The sequence below is a fragment of the Schistocerca nitens genome, chromosome 9 (assembly GCF_023898315.1).
Source record: "Schistocerca nitens isolate TAMUIC-IGC-003100 chromosome 9, iqSchNite1.1, whole genome shotgun sequence".
NCBI lineage: Eukaryota > Metazoa > Arthropoda > Insecta > Orthoptera > Acrididae > Schistocerca > Schistocerca nitens.
The window spans coordinates 187,119,634-187,140,565 of NC_064622.1; the positions used below are offsets into that span (position 1 = coordinate 187,119,634).

Sequence of the window (20,932 nt, forward strand, 5' to 3'; positions counted from 1 at the left end):
ACTTTGCCTTGTCCTTTTCGTTAGCGTCTCTCTCTACCCCATTCACATGAATTTCATCTGATCCACAACACCATCCCCGTAACCTAAGAGTCATTAACGGTGAATGTCATCCAAGACAAATGCGAGCAATGCGGCCGATTCTGCAGTCAATGGTTCTCTGTTCGACTACTTATAACGCGTTTAGTGTTTACATATCACTATTGGTGGAAACTCCACTCGAGTGAAATCTCCAAAACAAAACCATATTAAGCATTTAGCAGCCTCCGACATTTTCGTACATGACTGTCGCGTCTTTGGTGATCTTTCTATCCTTACTATGGTAGAAGTGAACGTAAGTAAGTAAGTAAACTGCAGATTTAAATTTGGAGCTTGGAGGTACCAGTAACTGACCACGGCTCATAGCCCGCATGCGGGTTGTGGAGAGCACTTAATGTGTGGTACGAGGTTAGCTATGGTGGGGGGAGCTTTAAAGACATATCAATGCTGTCGAGCATTGCTAGTGGAGAGATGTAGCCGCAGCTTTAGCAAAGGAATCATGCTAGAATTCGGCTAAAACAATTCAGAGAAAACATATAACACGGAATCTCGATGGCGAAGCTATCTCCGTACTCCCATCCAAAGCAACCCTCCCTCCCCCCCTCCCCAGCTCTCGCTCTCTCTCTCTCTCGCTCTCTCTCTCTCTCTCTCTCACACACACACACACACACTCACTCGATGGACGACATCACCTGACAGATGTCCGCCCCGGTAGCTGAGTGATGCCGGCACGGTAGCTCAGCGTGTTCGGTCAGAGGGCTAGCTGCCCTCTGCAATAAAAAAAACTGAGTTAATCGATCAACAACGAACTTAAACGGATGTCTTACGACGTCCGCCCCGAGCAGATGCAACGAACAAAAGCGAACAAAATGAGATTAAAAAAAAAAGAAAAAAAAGAGTGGTCAGCGTGACAGAATGTCAATCCTAAGGGCCCAGGTTCAATTCCCGGCTGGGTCGGAGATTTTCTCCGCTCAGGGACTGGGTGTTGTGTTGTCCTAATAATCATCATTTCATCCCCATCGACGCGCAAGTCACCGAAGTGGCATCAAATCGAAAGACTTGCACCCGGCGAACGGTCAACCCTACGGGAGGCCCTAATCAAACGACATTTACATTTTTACCTCAGAGATAAAATAAAAATAGTTGCAACACGCTTGGTTCCGATCAAAGTTTTCGGGAGTTTTTCCCTGATCACGTGGTGAATGTCTGAAGTCGGAATCCACTGTAAAATACCCGGAACTGGTAATCTCTTTGTCTCAGTCTTAGCCTACTGGGCCAAGTCTGTAAATGGACGAGCATTAGGGCCAACAACTGCCGCCATACTCTCAGAGGTTCGAAATGAATGGCAGAGAGAAAAAAAATCAACTTAGCTAGGAACTGCAATGAGCAGACGTTTTTGGTGTTCTGGTACGTCCAATGCTGGGTATCGATGTAGGTTTTGAATTTAGCACCATTTTACCTTACACATACGGCGTACGTCATCGAAGTGAGGGTATAAGTCGTAATATACAGGGTGACCCAGGAGTAATTGTCCAGGGATATTAGAGGAACGATCATTCTAAGGAAACAAGTATAGTAAACATGGGCTCTAGAAATATTACTTAATAGCTATGAGCACTTCTTCAGCTTCGATACTGTGAAACAGATCTCTTCTGTTGCAACCTCTTTGCTACCGTTATTCTGGGAGGAGGTTGTACGGTCCAAAACAAGAAAAAGATGTCGAGTAAACGTGGGCTCTAAAGTGCATACCTTAGGAGCCATCAGTACCTGTTCATGTTTGTTACTATGAAACACAGCCCTTCCACTGAAAAAGTGCAGGCCGGCCGCTGTGGCAGATTGGTTCTAGGCGCTTCAGTCCGCAACCAAGCGGCTGCTACTGTCGGAGTTTCGAATCCTGCTTCGGGCACGGATGAGTGTGATGTCCTTAGGTTACTTAGGTTTAAGTAGTTCTAAGTCTAGGGGACTTATGACCTCAGATGTTAAGTCCCATAGTGCTTAGAGCTATTTGAACCATTTTTTTGAAAAAGTGCTCATAGCTCATTAGGTACTTTTCTTTACAGTCCATGTTTACTGCACATTTCTTCTTGTTTTGGTCCATAATACCTCCTCCAAAAACACGGAAAGCTAAGTTCTTTTAGTAGAAGAGTTTTGTTTACAAGTATCGAGGTTGAAGAGGTGCTCATACCTGATAAGGTATGCATTGTAGAGCGCACGTTTTCTAGTTCTAGGTTTTTTTCCCCAAAGATCGTTCCTGTCGTACCCCTCAATGTGAAGTATTCCTTCTAGGACAACGTGTACAACGTATGACGCATTGAAGGATGACTGGATAACAACACTGAGTTGGTGGTTTTGCATTATGTTCCAGTGTGTCTGCACACAGTTTCAAACTGTCGCGAAAATATCACCGCAGCCAATATTCCGATGGGACCGTGCATAAGGCTGTATTTAGATTCCGAATCACACGCTCAGATGTGATAACGCTCCAGGAGAGACCTGTTGCAGGCTCCATGTAATACGTTCCGAAGATTCCCACGGATAACTCGTAATAGCCGGGTCTGGATGCAGGACGGGTATCGAACTGCGACCCCCGTGATGGCCGGACGCCTCCCTCTGCCAGTAAAGCAATATTTCTGATGCGCTTTTGAGCTGCGTGCTGCGACGCGCGGTCGGAATAAAGCGGCGAGCCGGCAGTGGCTGTGGGAATAGCCGACCGACACGCGCTGGCGCCGGTGTTGTCCGCCCGTGGCGCGCCCGCTGGGGAGGGGAACGAGGCACGCGAAGAGGAGTGAGGAGTGAGCGGTGATAAGCCGGCTGGACACGCCACGGCGCGGAAGCGGCCACCACATACCACTGCTGGTGCTGCTAGTGGACAAAGGCCGGCCGCGCACACTTCCAGCACGTCGACATTACTGCGCTTTGGGAACCCGGTGTCACCGAGATACTGCCCGCAAATTTTCAAATTCTGCGATCGAAACTGACTCAGAAAAAGTTTAGGTAGTGGGTTAGATCAGAATCTGAATTATAGTAGGCGGAGACATGGAGTCTTAATCATCACCTCGAAAAAATGTGGTTACATAATTAATTTTGTGCTGGTTCCGGGATCTGCATCTACATCGATGCTTCTCAGACTACTGTACTAGCTGTAAATTTTGTCTAAGTCGCCTTGTATCCTCCTACAGTCCACTTAATTTGGTTCAAATGGCTCTGAGCACTATGGGACTTAACTGCTGTGGTCATCAGTCCCCTAGAGCTTAGAACTACTTAAACCTAACTAACCTATAGACATCACACACGTCCATGCCCGAGGCAGGATTCGAACCTGCGACCGTAGCGATCGCGCGGTTCCAGACTGTAGCGCCTAGAACCGCTCGGCCGCCCCGGCCGGCGGTCCACTTAACTGTGACACCTTACTGTAAACACTGCATCATAAGCATACAACCGCAGATAACGGCCCACTCTGTCCCCCAAATCGTTTCTTTATGTAGAGAACAACAGTGGTCCTGTCACACTCCTCTCTGATGGACATTCGCTGGCGAGGACAACAAAAAATGGCCCTGAGCACTACGGGACTTAACATCTTAGGTCATCAGTCCCCTAGAACTTAGAACTACTCAAACTTAACTAACCTAAGGACATCACACACATCCATGCCGGAGGCAGGATTCGAACGTGCGCCGTAGCAGTCCCGCGGTTCCGGACTGAAGCGCCTAGAACCGCACGGCCACCGCGGCCGGCATGGCGAGACAACAATCTGGGTTCTATTACGTAAGTAGTCTTCGACCCACTCACTTATCTGTGAACTTATTCCATATGCTCGTACCTTCGTTAACAGTTTGCAATGGGGCACCGTGTCGAATGCTTTCCGGAAATCTAGAAATAAATGGAGATGGTATCTGTTCTTTTGGTCATATCCCAAAGCACAGATACCATCTCTATATAGTTAAGGCTAACCGGCCATTGACCTTCTTCTTCTGTGCGGATGCACACCCATTGCCTGAACTCTTAGGGGACTAGGTAAGATTGTCTGCCGCAAGTAATGAGTGTAGTGGGCAGGGGCATTACAAATGTAGTGTGTGGACATTAAATCGGGAATGCTGGTCTCACGGGGAGCGTGCAAGGGATAAATCCCTGCAGTCGCACTATCCTCTGTGCCCTCGGTGGCTCAGATGAACAGAGCGTCTGCCATTTAAGCAGGAGATCCCGGGTTCGAATCCTGGTCGGGGCACACATTTTCAACTGTCCATGTTGATTTATATCAACGCCTGTCGACAGCTTAGGCTATTGATTTAATTATCATTTCATCTAGAAATATGGAATCTCCCTATAGTCATTCATCCACATCATGTGTGCAGTCCTGCTGCACATTAAAATCCTACCACAGTATGCCGCCAGAACAAACGAGAAGAAAAAGGTGCGTTGCAGTGCTAAAGTGGAGTACCACGCAGTAATTCGTTTCCGGCAACAGCGAAAATTTTGCAGCTGTGTGAGGCCACTCCAGAAGGTTAAAGACCTAATGTGGATTGATATAAATTCGTTCGCGTACTGAATCGCAAGAGAAACACGAGGTTTTGTCGGAATTCCCCGCAGGCTATCACTTGTTTCAGCATCGTTTGTGTACAAAATTTCGCTTGATTGATGAAGCTAACACAACAAACGCTCTCCAGGCCAGTTTTCGTCCTGACATCCTGTTTGTGTGTCGAATTACGTTCTATTAGTCCGTACTGTTACTGTCGCTAATTCCATTGTGTATCATGAAAATCACTAGGTTCGTCGTATAAGATTCGTGCTTGCAGTTTCACGCCACTAATTTCCCAATAGCATACATTGTTTTTTTTTTCCGGAGACCTTTGGCTGAATACTATCTTTACATCTATATAATTCTGTCATTGAGACTCAGTAACTTAAAGATGAAAAGCTATTTTCATATACCAAGAAGAAATGCGATGAAGCTGGGCTTGGCCTTCGATAGGGAAGGAAATGTTTTTTTAAAGAATTGACGTATTGTAAATGGAAACAAGTGAACTTATCAATGTTCATGTAATAATTTATTACGTCAAGATCGCCCAGTTACTACAAATATTCACATTAAGGGCTTCAGCACAACATTGCCATCTGCGAAAGTGATAATTAATTCACGAACTGTTTTTTTATGACATTCAAATTTTACTGACGCATTTTATACAGTTTTCATAACGCCAGGTATGCATTTAAGTAGGCTTGCGCATCATCACATGCTGTTTCTAGATTAATTATCACATCTGAAGCTGACAGTATTGTGTTGAAAACGGTAATGACAATATTAGTGTCAATTGGTTGATCTTGACGTAATATATTGTTATGTAGGAGGGAAATCGACGTTGAATTTCTTTTTCAGAGACACTAGCCAGGACTCCCATTAGAAAATCTACTGTTTGTAAGATTGGACGAGCAATTGGTCCTTCCCTGTATGAGGCCGGTGCCTTAACTCATTGATATCTTCCATCGCATGACACGGCGTAAAATAGACGACGTAGCGACATCCATATGTATGTAACCAGATGCAGTTTACAGTTATTGTAGCACAGGAAGTATTCACACTGGCTGAATTCTGAAACGCTCGTCGCAGATTCGAATCCTGCCTCGGGCATGGATGTGTGTGATGTCCTTAGGTTAGTTAGGTTTAAGTAGTTCTAAGTTCTAGGGGACTGATGACCACAGCAGTTAAGTCCCATAGTGCTCAGAGCCATTTCAACCATTTGAACTGAAACGCTCCACGTTTTATTTCGTATGAAACATTCGAGACAGACATTTAAAAACAAAAAGTAAAAACAGCAATTAGCCTTTTAATAATGCTTTTTACTAAAAGCAAACAACTCACCAGTTTCAGACCAACAGCTTGTGATGATTATGAGATGGTGGGCACTTTCCATCGTGGCGGAAGTTTCTTGAGATCGTGGTACTACCGAAAATTCTGTCACTTGATGTATCTGTTCACTGATTTTCATATTTCGTAGAATAAGAAGCGAGATTCAACAACACTTTTAGGGCTTTGTAGACACAGACAGTGAATAGTAACTCACACGCTAAAATAAAATGATGCATAGTTTTCAGTGGGCAGCGCGACACCAACAAACTTTCGCCTCCACCACAAACAGCCAACGTTTCGTGTTCCACAATACCTAATGAAATTTTGAACGTGAACGGCCAACCTGAAGATGCACCTGACGGTTCGAAACTGATAATTGTACTTTTTATCAAACAGCATTATTAACAGTTGCTATTTCGGTTTTTACTTTCGTAAGAATTAGTTTGTGTCTTCACACAGCGACGGTCTCACAATGACAGTTTTCGGCAAACAACTTGGTTACCTTTAAGACATACAATGATATAAATTTCAGACAACAGACAAAATATTATTTCTTTTGGAGTACAGCTTAGCACATCGTCATTGAAGCAGCAGTACTGCGTTACTGATTCTGTGGCTTGTGACGTCAACTTCCGTTTACAACGAAGGAAAAAGCAGTGGTTTAGAGAGTATTCAAACCATTATTATTAATCTATAAAGACAACAGAAGATGCTTTGCAAATAAAAGCGGATATTCTCCGGTATAAAAATAGTATTTAACTGCAGTAAGCTTAAGACGAGAAAAAGGAATAATGATTGGCTCTGTGTCGATTTGCAGTGTAAATGCAAAAGCGCCTGCAGCGACAGTTCATTACTGTTACGTAGCTCTTCGCATTGGAAAGCAGGTTATGAGTTAAGGGTTGGCGAAAATGGACAGCTTTTCACAAGACGATATTTCCACTGAGAAATACGTCGTAGCTCTCTTGAAAGTAAAGTATAATAGCAGAGATTTGATTTTGAGGATGACAGACAGCTCCAAACCACTGCACCAGTCCTCAAAAATCTTCAAATGTGTGTGAAATCTTATGGGACTTAACTGCTAAGGTCATCAGTCCCTAATCGTACACACTACTTAACGTAAATTATCCTAAGGACAAACACACTCACCCTTGCCCGTGGGAGGACTCGAACCTCCGCCGGGACCAGCCGCACAGTCCATGACTGCAGCGCCTTAAAGCGCTCGGCTAATCTCGCGCGGCCACCAGTTTTCGATGCTGTGCAGGTCTTTCTGCATTTGGCTAGTCGCCCGCATCTCGTGGTCGTGCGGTAGCGTTCTCGCTTCCCACGCACGGGTTCCCGGGTTCGATTCCCGGCGGGGTCAGGGATTTTCTCTGCCTCGTGATGGCTGGGTGTTGTGTGCTGTCCTTAGGTTAGTTAGGTTTAAGTAGTTCTAAGTTCTAGGGGACTGATGACCATAGATGTTAAGTCCCATAGTGCTCAGAGCCATTTGAACCATTTTGAACCATTTGGCTAGTCTTCTGGAGCTGAAACCTCCCTCCAGACATCGTCATATCGTCTGCGAACAGTATCATGCAGCTTATGGCGCTCCGGTTAGGCGGTATTTCATTCTTTAATAGCAACGCGAAATTTACACGTTTTTTACCTCAACTGCTCGCAGCCTTCTTTCTGTCAGTTTTTCGAGGTAAAAAACTGAATATTTGTCATTTTCGCATGTGCTGGGTCGAGAATGCCAACTGACCGAAATGTGGAAAATCAGAATTCGCGGTGTTGTTCCTTCAATGACGATCTCAGAAGGCCAGGACGGTAGCTGGTGGATTGTTGGTGTGTTGTCGTTCTTGGAACGGGAGGCCAGCTGGCGATCGACACTACCCGCCTAGCACGGAAGTCGTACGTGCGCAGGACGCTTCGACGTTTCCGCCCTCTTATCGAGATGGCCGCTCAAGCCATCCCACGTCAGAGCTCTACCTCCGTTGCGGACTTCACATTCACTGGGCGCTCCTATCCGTCAATGATCCCGTGAATGACGCACGTACCTCCACTTGTAGTCTGCTCTGCACTCGCGTCTCAATCGCTAACCTTGTAGGCTTGTTACATCACCAATGTCACGTACTTCTGTCCAGGCAGCAAGCGGACTACTTGACTGCTTCTTTAAATCAAATTTGTCCACGAGGGGCGGTAATAACTGAGGCCAGGAATGGTAAATACTAGTCGTGGCGGAACAACAGGTAATTGGCATTAACGTTTGAAAACTCGAGGTACCCGCATGGTGCCCTAATAGAGATAACATTTTCATCAGCAGGTTCGTCAGAGAAAAATAGGTTTCTACGTTCAAGTGTTCATCACCAGATGATGCTCTAATGTCATGGGTTTAATTTCCAATCGCCGGCCGGTATGGCCGAGCGGTTCTGGGCGCTACAGTCTGGAACCGCGCGACCGCTACGGTCGCAGGTTCGAATCCTGCCTCGGTCATGGATGTGTGTGTTGTCCTTAGGTTAGTTAGGTTTAAGTAGTTCCAAGTTCTAGGGGACTGATGACCTCTGAAGTTAAGTTCCATAGTGCTCAGAGCCACTTGAAACATTTTTTTAACTTCCTACCTCTGCACTGCGCCTAACGAACGTCCAGCATGCTGTGTTTATATCCACAGTAACAGTTTGCTTTCACATTTTTGAGATGGTTTTTGCCATTTCGCCGGCCACTGTGGCCGAGTGGTTCTAGGCGCTTCAGTCCGGAACCGCGCTGCTGCTGCAGTCGCAGGTTCGAATCCTGCCTCGGGCTTGGATGTGTGTGCTGTCCTTAGATTACTTAGGTTTAAGTAGTTCTAAGTCTAGGGTACTGATGACCTCAGATGTTAAGTCCCACAGTGCTTACAGCCATTTGAACCTTTTTTTTTTTAATTCGGAATTACAATTTTTGATTGTGTTACGATAATTTGAAAATGGGTCCCGGCCCGAAAGTGGTCAACGAGTGAATAAAAAATTGAAATTTGCAACTTTGGCCTGTTTTTCGTTGCACTAACAAAGCTTTACGGTTCGAGGGCACAATATCATTTGCGTTTTCTTATATTAAATGGCGAAAAAACATCTGATACGTCAGCAAAAGGTCGCAGAGAGGCAACAGAAATTCATCTGTACTCGGACTCTGCCGTGACTTCGATGTAGGGTGTACGTCACGAGGCTTTGTCCCATTCGTTGACGTCAAGATCAGTCATATAATGAAGAGCCAGATTATTGTAAGTACAAACTGTACCGAAATGAATTCAATATTGTGTTTGTGGCACTAGTTCCAAGGTATTGGGAAGTAGGCGGTCTGAATTGCGGTAGTGTGTAGAATTGTCACGGAAATTTAACCAGAAAGAATACGTGCCACCGCATTATCTTTAGGAGGAAGCTTCTCTTGACATATTCGTATTGCTCTCATCTGTTTAATGGTTTGAAGTGTCACAGAAAAGTGGCGTCAGAAACAGCGAACTACATTCGCTACGACCTTATCGCTAGGACCTAATGCTTGAACTGTTGTTGGTCAGTATGACAGGCCGTTAAAACGTTGACTCTAACGTCATTTGTTTCCTTGTCATCACGTGGAGTGTTATCAAAGTATTTGCATAACTTAGAGACATGACGGAGCAACCACTCACTGTGTAATTAGTGGAGGCGTTATGGAGAAATACTTGCAAAGCTACAGTCACTTAAAAAAAAAAAAAAACATATTGAATGGAAGAACTTCGAGAATTGTTTCGATAATTTGTTGCTCCTTAAAACTGATACAGCAAATTGTTTTGAGTCTTCTTCAGGTGAGGTGTGTGTTACTTCGAAGGGAGGTTTCAAAAATTGTAGTGTCAGATATTTGACTCAGGAAAAATAATTTATACCTCAATAGATTCACTTCCTCGTATTAAAAAGTATTCATTGAGATGCAGCAAAATTAACATTCTTTGTCCTGTAATGAAATCGTAAAAATATAGAAGTCATAGCTAATTTGATAAATATTTCCAAGTTACATAAATTGTATTAGATTTCTACATACTAGTGAATAACTAATATGGTTCTCTTGCTAGTTATTCATCATTGAAAGGTATTTTTATAGAGTCAAGTATTGTTAAAATAAAATACAGTGTTATCAATTGAAACTGAATTTATGTTATGTTAGTGTGTGTTTTAACATAAGCAGCGCATTAACTAACTAATTATTTAATTCATTAGTTAGAATTATGCATGAGTAAATTTAGCTGAATGTTGCTGTAGAATTTTTCTCAAGTAGTTAGCAGTAATTAACAGATTATTAACAATGACCTTGTTAACCTTCATCATGCTCCACACATTTCCATTCGGCTATCAAACAGCCTACAAATATACAAGATTTTCCTCATCCCATCCTTTATTACAGATCGGTTAGAAAGGATGCATCAAACGCTACCGTTACTCGTGGGCTTAAGTTCAAAATGCGAGATATGTATTACCGAATTTTTTTGTTCTTTATTTAGGATTCCGATTCAATAGGATCAGTTTAATTAGTGATGTGTTAAAATAATCATTCACCTGTATCATGAATAAGCTTTTATATTCAAAAGTTAAAGCGATTTATGTATTGCTTAAAATACCGCCGAGATATGAAAACAGAAACAGCATATCTGTCGATCAGCAATAGCAATAGCAACAGCATTTAGTCAAGATAACAGCTGCCTGCAGATAATTCACAAGTCAACTCTCGGTTTCGGAATAAAATTCGGTCGCAGGTTGCACAATTATTTTTATTCCGCTTTACCGATTTTAGTAGATCAATCTGTCATCTTTAGAAGCCTACAAAATGTGGGATGTTAAAAATCATTAGACGTTGGCCTAACATTTATGTAAAGTGTTAGAAGTATATTACAAAATTTATTGGATACTGGTTTAGCAGATGTCAGTTTCTTCTACACACAAGTTTAGTGTCATGACATGTCCAAAATGCACATAATGTATTGAGAATTAAAAACAAGGATTGACACGTTAGATAACGAACAAGTCGGAACTTATTCACCGTGCATCCTAACTCGGAGCTAGAAAACGCGCCTGATGTATCTCGGAAACTTGATATTAATTTCGTCCAAGCAGCATCCATTGAATCATTTATTTGAGACGTATCTAGTTTCGAGAATTCAATTCTAATTTCCAAATGTTAAGAAGATCACTTGATTTGCTTATGCCTTTACAACAAGCGATCTTCGTGACGTTTAAAAATCGGAGTCTACTCTCGAAACTTCTGACGTCCTGAATGGTTCGTTTGATGGTGAGTGTTCGATGAAATGTTATATCAAGTCAACAAGCCACAGTGCACCGTTTCTCAGACAGATGAATAGTGTTCAGTCACAGAGAGAAGACAATTTAGGTATTCTCGTGGCGCGAGGTGCGGTAATTAGAGCATATGACTCACCGAGAGACCGGTCTGTGGCGAGTCGAGTATTAGCCGTACCGCTGGAACCCGCTGGTTCCAGGAACCCCAAATTCCCGCCCCTCGTCCCGGCAGCCGCCGAGCCTTCCTGTGTGGAGAGATGGAGGGATAAGGAGAGCCGAACAACGTACTGCTGCACGCGCACCTGTGTCTGTTGCAGACCATCCTCAACTCGATGCACAAGTACCAGCCGCGCTTCCACCTCGTACGGGCCAACGACATCCTCAAGCTGCCCTACTCCACGTTCCGCACCTACGTCTTCAAGGAGACCGAATTCATCGCCGTCACCGCCTACCAGAACGAAAAGGTGAGCAAAGTGTGTATTGCTTTCCGTCATGTTTGTCCCTGTTCCTAGAGTCGCTGTAGAAAATACCCCTCGCTTCTCACTACTTCCAGTGACGTTCCTCTGACCTCCTCTGACACTGGAGCTCCGTTGCTTTTTATGGTCACTTTCTTTCTTCATTCATTTTTTCCTTAATCCCATCCTTTCTATCACATTTGCTCGTAACTGCCTAGGCTTCCAAGACCAGTGTCAATTTGAATAAAAACGATATAGTGGTGCCTGTGTTGTTCAGAAGTACGATATGACGCTTCTTCGGACATGCATGCATGCATGCATGTTTGAAGGAGCATTCCATCGTATTTATGAAAAATACAGACATTGCAAAACCGCATTTATCCACCGAATCTGGGCGAGCCACTTTCAGTTAATATGTCTCCCCTATACACAAATACACTTAATAAATGTACGATTGCAGGTTGCAGCCACATGGCTGACAACATGTGGGAAGTTTTGGTCTGTCCGTGAGTCTTGTTCGGATAGCCTAATGATACGGCGACTGTGTTCGGTAACAGGGAAATTCGGGTTCGAGTCCAGGTCCGGCGCGAAATTACATTGTCGGTATTGTGTTACACAGCTGGTGGTTGTCCATATTCGCAACTGCGAATGCATGTCATGAATTTGAATAAAATACTATTGAACAGTTACATATCCCTGAAGAAGACCACAGCAAAGACGGTCGAAACGACGTTTTTGTAGTTGTGTTAGTCGTTCATAATGACATGCCCCTAACACTCAAGACGACTTAGTTAGAATATTGCTTTTAAGCTTTACTTTTCTTGTTGTAATTGGAAGAGAACGTTATCTGTTTGTGTCTGTATCAAACAAGTCACTATGAAATACAGTTCCCGGTTGAAATCCAGAGTGTGTTGTGGTTTCCAGATTTTATTTCATTTTATTTTCAATTTTGCCCATTTGTGAACAAACCTATGATAAGCAGCGCGCTTATCAAGATGATAAATTCTCGATTCAGAAAATTTAATAGGTAAAGTGAGAAGAAGTAGGTAAATTGATCAAAATATTACGAATCATTGAAAATAAGGAACTAAGCTGACAGTTATCCTTTGAAGCCCAGATATATCTGTTGTCCTCCATAATTCACAGATTTGTATTTGATAATAGTAGTCCAATATGTTACGCCACAGATGATATGATTAGTCTAGACATGAAGTGGAAGAAATTAATCGTCCGAAATGGTCTGAGTTTGGAAATCTTACGCTGGAGCAGCACAAACGCTGTTAAATCGTGCGATTCCTCATTGGTAAGGAAAGTTTTCACGTCAACAGATGCGTAAATTGATACAGATTCCGTATTTTCGATTCGGAGCAACGGAACGAGCTGTATTTGATCGTGATTCGCCCCGAGAAAGTATGTGCTGTAGACGGAGTTGCACAAACGTTATAGGCCTCCATTTATTTTTGTTTGCAAAAATAAAATCGTTTCAATCGACATCAAAGCTAATATTCTGTAGTGTTTCACTTTTACAGAAGAAGAAACTTAAGATGTTTCCAAACAGCACGGTATAACCTAAGTTTTTTGCCCAAATAACGTTTTGGTTAGTTATGGGTTGGTAGAGTCGCGTCAGCGATCCATCTAAAGCTCGTGAAATAAATATTCGCATGGCTTTCTAAGGAAGGCTGTTATGACCTTGGCCAAACAGACATAAGGAACCCTATTTTAAAAAAATTGTTTACGTGGGTGTCGCCATATAAATAATGTAGTCTTGGAAGTCTATGATATGCCCCAGTTTGTACGAAACTAAACATTTTCGTCCTACACAAATGCAGCATTGTCATTCCTTTTCGAAATATCCTCGTATACAAAATGAGACAAAAAAAAAATCGTGAGAGTTTCTCCTGGATAAGGTCTTGTATTGTTTATCAATCATTTCGAGATGAATTTGTGGTTGCATTGTAGCTGATGAAAAAGGTTGTCGAAAATAGTTATTGTCAGATCAGTGTGTCTATCGTTTGACGTTAGTTCGATCCTCCCGCAGCCTCCTGTATGAGCGCTAACGTGTGTGTGTTGCTTGTTATGCTTGCAGATCACGCAGTTGAAGATCGACAACAACCCCTTCGCCAAGGGCTTCCGCGATACGGGGGCCGGCAAGCGTGAGAAGAAGTGAGTATCTCCTCTAGACACGCAAATATTTCACCGTCTTGTCACTCAACATGCTTGAGTAGCAAATAGCTGAGATTATCAGTGGCAACATAATGTACTTTCTTTCGAAAGAACGTACACTACCAACAATGCGTAGAATAATGTAGAATTAAGTTCCTGCGTTTTCTGATAGTGTACTGGAATTACAACTGCAGAGTTACATACGTTCGCTTCTGCTGTGGTACAAAGTCGTTACGTAAATTCGCTGTTATTGGCAGCAAATGGAAACTCTGTTTTTATGTCCCTTGTGATTCTTTACAGTCAACTGAGGCTAATTCATTAATAGCAATTACACTGTTTTGGGGGCGTCGCTTTTACCGCAAGGACGCTCAAATGCTTAAAGCGTATATTCATCAAGTGTATCTGCCCAAGAGAGAGACAGTTATAGCCCTCGAAGATAACTAGTAATAAGGACAGAAGACATCGTAGTCAGGGCAACCACGATATATCATTTTGATGATTAAATCAACTCAGCTGTGAGTATTTTATTTATAAGCACGACCGGTTTCGCGGCGTTTTAGCTGCTTTATTTTATTTGGCGTATGGCTAATACAGACATATCATGAAATTACATATACATATGTACATATTGACACACAAGAAACTTAAGTTTGTCTTTACAACTGAATATCCAGTCCTTCAATGCAGCGCACTGCATCTGGAGTTGCTAGCAGGAAGTCCTCTTTGGCACCGTGATAGACTCGAATCCTGCATTCACTGACAATGTGGTGAACAGTCTGGTATGGAGCCCCGCAGTCACAAGCTGGATCAGGCAGCTTCTTCCACTTAAAGAGAGCATCCCTGCATCGCCCATGGCTGGTACGGATTCTGTTGAGAGTAGTCCAGGTCTTGCGTGGTAAGTCGAATCCACTTGGAAGTTTAGCACCTGAGAAGATGTTATGCAGGTGCACATCTGTCACTGCTTCCCACCGACCTTTCCATTCTTCAAGAGGTTTGACATTCTTAGCAACCATGTCAGCAGCATCGCACAGAGTTGGATGACGTGATTTCAGTCTCTTGCGATTTAAAAGTGGCAGGTCGCTATGCACGGGTAGGTTAGAATTCCTGGAGATCTTGTGGAATTCTCTCAGAAGGGCAGTACATCTGCGTAGATCAGGAGGCATTATACCGGTTAACTGTGGAAGCCAATAAACTGGAGTAGATCTGATTGTGCCAGATATTATGCGCATTGTCGTATTCAGCTGGGTATCAACAAGCCTTGTATGATGACTATTCATCCAAACAGGTGCACAATACTCAGCACTTGAGTATACCAAGCCCAGAGCTGAAGTTCGCAGGGTGGTTGCTGAAGATCCCCAGGTAGTTCCGCATAGCTTATGGAGGATGTTGTTTCGAGTCCTCAGCTTTTGAGCTAAGTTAAGAAGGTGCTGTTTGAAGCATAGTGTACGATCCAGGATGACACCAAGATATTTTGGGTTCCAATTGTGACGAAGAATTCTGCCTCTGAAACTTACCTCCAGTTTTACGTTCGCCAACTGGTTATTTAGATGGAAGCAACACACTTCTGTTTTACTCACACTGGGTTGGAGTCTCCAGATTTTGAAGTAATTGTCTAAAGCAGATAGGTCATTGGCTAAAATCTTTTCTGTTGTCTTCATTTCCTGGTGTTTGACGGCTAGAGCCAGGTCATCGGCATAGCAGTATTTTCTGGACGAAGTGTCAGGTAGATCAGATAGATATAGGTTGAACAGTAAGGGTGAGAGAACTGATCCTTGAGGCAATCCGTTGTTCAGCTTCCTCTCCTTACTTATGTTGCTTCCAGTGATTACCTGGAACTTCCGATCACTTAGCATGCTGTTAGTCAGTCGAGCCATTGTTCTGCAGGGTATGATGCGGAGAAATTTGTAGATAAGGCCTTCCCTCCACACAGTGTCGAAGGCGGCAGTTAGATAAACAAATGCCACAGATGTTTTCTGCTTCATTTGGTATACTGACTCTATGAAGGATGTGAGAGACAATACTTGGTCGCAGCAGCTACGCCCTGGTCTGAAGCCTGCCTGATCAACTGGAACGTTCTCTAAGATAGCGCTACTTATTCTGTTATATATTAGCCTTTCAAAAAGCTTGTAGCAGCAGCTGAGTAGGGAAATGGGGCGATAGTTTTCTACCTTGTTGCTGGGTTTGCCAGGTTTCAGAACAGATATTATCTTCACCTTTTTAAACTCAGATGGAAGTTGACCAGTCAGCAGGATGTTAGTGAAGAATTCTGCCAGCCATTTCTTAGCTTTTCCTCCCATATGGATCAGGAATTCTGGGTGGATACCATCGAATCCAGGTGCCTTAAGAGGTTTGAGGTCCTTCAGTCCAGAGTCAATGTCTGAAACTGTGAAGGGATGGGTATACTCAGATGAGGGAGATGCCTTCTTTTTCAGGTCACGAATCTGTCGTCTGATATGTCTCGTATGTTTCTTGTCAGGAGGTACTCTTGAGGTAGTAATGATGTGGGAAGCAATTTGGTCTGGTGTTACTTCGGAATTTTTTCTGCATGCTGGTGCACTTCCTCCCAGTTTTCTCAGAAGACTCCATGCTTTCCTGCTCGAGTGGGTAAAGTCCATAGTTTTGACTGTTTCTGCCCATTTCTGCCTCCGAGACATGTCCAAGCTGGACAATAGTTCCGTAGCTATCTCTGGGTCACCCCTTTGCTGGAAGTATTGGTACAGTGTTTCACTTTCCTCATTCCATCCTGGAACATATTCTTTTCGGTATCCTCTTGGCATACACTTTTTAGCTATTGCTGTTACTGCACCAATGAAGCGTTGATAGTTATTATGTGATGGAGGTATCCATCGAATGGTCTTATCCAGTTCCGTTGAAAACTTCATCCAGTCGGCTTTCTGGAAATTCCATCGAGCATGCGGAGTTGATCGTATGACAGGAACAGTGCAGCCAATTTGTATTATTACAGGTCTGTGTTGGCTGTGAGGAAAGGCATCTATCACTTTCCTTGTGGTGTTGATGGGAAAGCCAGTTTCGTTGAGCTAACAAAGCATAAGTCAGGATTTGAATCCTTGTACCAAGCAGCTGACCTGAAAGTGCCTTGATCTTTGGCATCAAACACTAGATGAAGATTATTCTCTTCGATCCATTCTGCAAGCATGCTCCCATTTTCATCATTTTGAGAGTACTTCCAAAGTTCATGGTGACTATTGAAGTCTCCTATGTAAATTGCAGGATGTTCTGCTGTGTGTACGATAAAATCGGGCCATGTTGTATTGGGTGGTTTGTAAACATTTGTAATAGTAATGCCGTGCAATTGTATGACAACTGTATGTATATCTGTCTCCACACTTACAGAAATCAGTGAAGCTTCGTTTATGTTGTTACGGACATACGTAGCAATTCCATACACCTCGTGGTAAGTTACCCCAAGTGCCGAATATCCAGGAATTCGACCTCGGCTTCGGAATATTTCTTCGCTGGAAACTTATCTGCATCATCAGGCGACATTTCGCTGTGTATTTTTTAACTGGCGTCCTCTGCATAGCGAAAAATTGCTGGCTGTTCACGTTGGGTCATCCTATTCTCTTTTCTGATCAGGACATGATTTTATTGCCCCTGATGGTGCAGCTAAAATGCTGAAACCGTTCATGCTCATGAATAAAGTACTTACAGCTCATCGGTTTTATCTTCAAAGCAACTGGAATTACTCAACAGAGGCAAGTCCACTGGACCTGACGGGATACCAATTCGATTCTACACAGAGTACGCGAAAGAACTTGTCCCCCTTCTAACAGCCGTGTACCGCAAGTCTCTAGAGGAACGGAGGGTTCCAAATGATTGGAAAAGAGCACAGGTAGTCCCAGTCTTCAAGAAGGGTCGTCGAGCAGATGCGCAAAACTATAGACCTATATCTCTGACGTCGATCTGTTGTAGAATTTTAGAACATGTTTTTTGCTCGAGTATCATGTCGTTTTTGGAAACCCAGAATCTACTAAGTAGGAATCAACATGGATTCCGGAAACAGCGATCGTGTGAGACCCAACTCGCGTTATTTGTTCACGAGACCCAGAAAATATTAGATACAGGCTCCCAGGTAGATGCTATTTTTCTTGACTTCCGGAAGGCGTTCGATACAGTTCCGCACTGTCGCCTGATAAACAAAGTAGGAGCCTACGGAATATCAGACCAGCTGTGTGGCTGGATTGAAGATTTTTTAGCAAACAGAACACAGCATTTTGTTATCAATGGAGAGACGTCTACAGACGTTAAGGTAACCTCTGGCGTGCCGCAGGGGAGTGTTATGGGACCATTGCTTTTCACAATATATATAAATGACCTAGTAGATAGTGTCGTAAGTTCCATGCGGCTTTTCGCGGATGATGCTGTAGTATACAGAGAAGTTGCAGCATTAGAAAATTGTAGCGAAATGCAGGAAGATCTGCAGCGGATAGGCACTTGGTGCAGGGAGTGGCAACTGTCCCTCAACATAGACATATGTAATGTATTGCGAATACATAGAAAGAAGGATCCTTTATTGTATGATTATATGATAGCGGAACAAACACTGGTAGCAGTTACTTCTGTAAAATATCTGGGAGTATGCGTGCGGAACGATTTGAAGTGGAATGATCATATAAAATTAATTGTTGGTAAGGCGGGTACCAGGTTGAGATTCATTTGGAGAGTGCTTAGAAAATGTAGTCCAACAACAAAGGATGTGGCTTACAAAACACTCGTTCGACCTATACTTGAGTATTGCTCATCAGTGTGGGATCCGTACCAGATCGGGTTGACGGAGGAGATAGAGAAGATCCAAAGAAGAGCGGCGCGTTTCGTCACAGGATTATTTGGTAACCGTGATAGCGTTACGGAGATGTTTAATAAACTCAAGTGGCAGACTCTGCAAGAGAGGCGCTCTGCATCGCGGTGTAGCTTGCTCGCTAGGTTTCGAGAGGGTGCGTTTCTGGATGAGGTAACGAATATATTGCTTCCCCCTACTTATACCTCCCGAGGAGATCACGAATGTAAAATTAGAGAGATTAGAGCGCGCACGGAGGCTTTCAGACAGTCGTTCTTCCCGCGAACCATACGCGACTGGAACAGGAAAGGGAAGTAATGACAGTGGCACGTAAAGTGCCCTCCGCCACACACCGTTGGGTGGCTTGCGGAGTATGAATGTAGATGTAGATGTAGATGTAGTAATAAGGGGGTGTGCTCTATGTTCACATATCAGTACTTTTAGGCTTCAGATGCATCTACATCTGCATTCCTAAAGCCATCTTATGGTGTATGGCGGAGCGTCCCCGTCCTTGTCATTTTCCGACATACATGTTGGAGGAAATAATATGTTACCTAATTCTTGCTGAAACGAACGCTCTCGAAATTTCAATTGCAACCCTCTCCGTGTTACACGACGTCTTTCTTGTAACGACTGCCACTGGCATTTGTTGACCACCTCCATAACTCTCTTGTAGCTTCGACCTAACGATCCCGCGACGATGTGTTCCGCTCTTCGTTGGATCTTTTCTGTGTCTTCTGGTAGTCCTATCTGGTAAGTGTCCCACACTGATATCAATATAACACTCTCTTGGGGTACTCCAGAAACTACCTTCACATCTGTTAATTTTCTCCCGTTGATACTACTTTATTGAGTTCTATCTGTTAGAGGTCACACCAATATTCAGGAAAGGTAGTAGGAGCAATCCACTAAATTTCAAGCCCATATAATTAATGTCAATATGCAGAAGAATTTTGGAACATATATTGTGTTTGAACATTATGAATTATCTCGAAGAGGACGGTCTATTGACACATAGTCAACACGGATTTAGAAAACATCGTTCTTGCGAAACATAACTAGTTCTTTACGCACGCGAGGTGTTAAATGCTGTTCACAAGGGATTTCAAAATGATTCCGTATTTCTAGGTTTCCAAAAGGCCTTTGACACTGTACGACACAAGCGGCTTGTAGTGAATAGCTTGCTTGTGGAAGTTCGTCTCAGTTATGAGACTGGATTCGTGATTTGCTGTCAGAGACGTCACAGTTCGTAGTCACGAGTAAAACAGAACAGACATCTGCCGTGCCCCAAAGTAGTGTTATAGGCCCTCTGTCGTTCTTTATCTATACAAACGATTTAGGAGACAACCTGAGCAGCTGTCTTAGGTTGTTTGCAGATGATGCTGTCGTTTACCATACAGTAAAGTCATCAAAACATAAAAAAATTGTAAAACGATTTAGAAAAGATGTCTGAATGGCGCGAAAATTGGCAATTGACCCTAAATAATGAAAAGTGTGAGGAAATCTACATGGGTGTTAAAAGGAATCCGTTAAACTTCCGTTACACGATAGATCTGCCAAATCTAAGCAACTTAAATTGGAAAGAACACATAGAAAATGTTGTGGGGAAGCAAACCAAAGACTGCGTTTTATTTAGAGACCTCATAGAAAATTTAACAGATCTGCTAAAGAGACTCCCTACGCTACGACTGTCCGTCTTCTTTCGAAGTACTGCTGCATTGTCTGGGATCCTTACCAGATAGGATTAAACGAGTACGTGGGGAAAGTTAAAAGCAGAGCAGCACGTTTTTTATCATCGCGAAACAGGGGAGACTGTGTCACTGACATGATAGGATTCTCATGAAGTTTCAACCACAAAGTTTCTCCTGCAAATGCGAAAATGTTTTGTTGACGCTGACTTACATAGGGAGAAACGACCATCATAATAAAATAAGGGAAAACAGAGCTCGCACGGAAAGATACATGTGTTCGTTTTTTCCGCACTGTTCGAGATTGGAATAATAGAGAATTATTGTAAAAGTGGTTCGAAGTAGACTCTCCAGGTACTTAAGTGTGAATTGCAGACTATCCACGAAGATGTAGATGTTGATGTAGAAAGTCCTAAATTCAGTCACCAATGTTGCTCGTTAAATGACGGTGCGGAAGTGTCTCGAACGCTTTCCCGCGACCAGCAGTCCCTAATGCCAAGAACAGTTCTCCGTTCAGCGTTGTGCACTGTTACAGTATAAGGCAAAATGCAATTGTTCTTATAAACCATTTTGAAGCTATGAGCAATAAATTGTAGCGTATACGAAGAAAGTATTCCAAAAGGAAGTGACGCGACGGAGATTTGTTGCAGAACTGACATTTTACATAAAGGTGTGTT

The 20,932-nt window shown here is 43.2% G+C and overlaps 1 protein-coding gene across 1 annotated transcript in view; it reads left to right on the forward strand.

Moving 5' to 3' along the window:
* The window catches only part of LOC126204092 (optomotor-blind protein), a 532,433-nt gene that overhangs the window by 450,239 nt on the left and 61,262 nt on the right, over positions 1 to 20,932 (forward strand). Inside the window, exons 4-5 of the mRNA XM_049938510.1 lie at positions 11,469 to 11,615; positions 13,693 to 13,769. Of these exons, the coding sequence (XP_049794467.1) occupies positions 11,469 to 11,615; positions 13,693 to 13,769 (224 nt within the window). The remainder of the gene's footprint in view (positions 1 to 11,468; positions 11,616 to 13,692; positions 13,770 to 20,932) is intronic.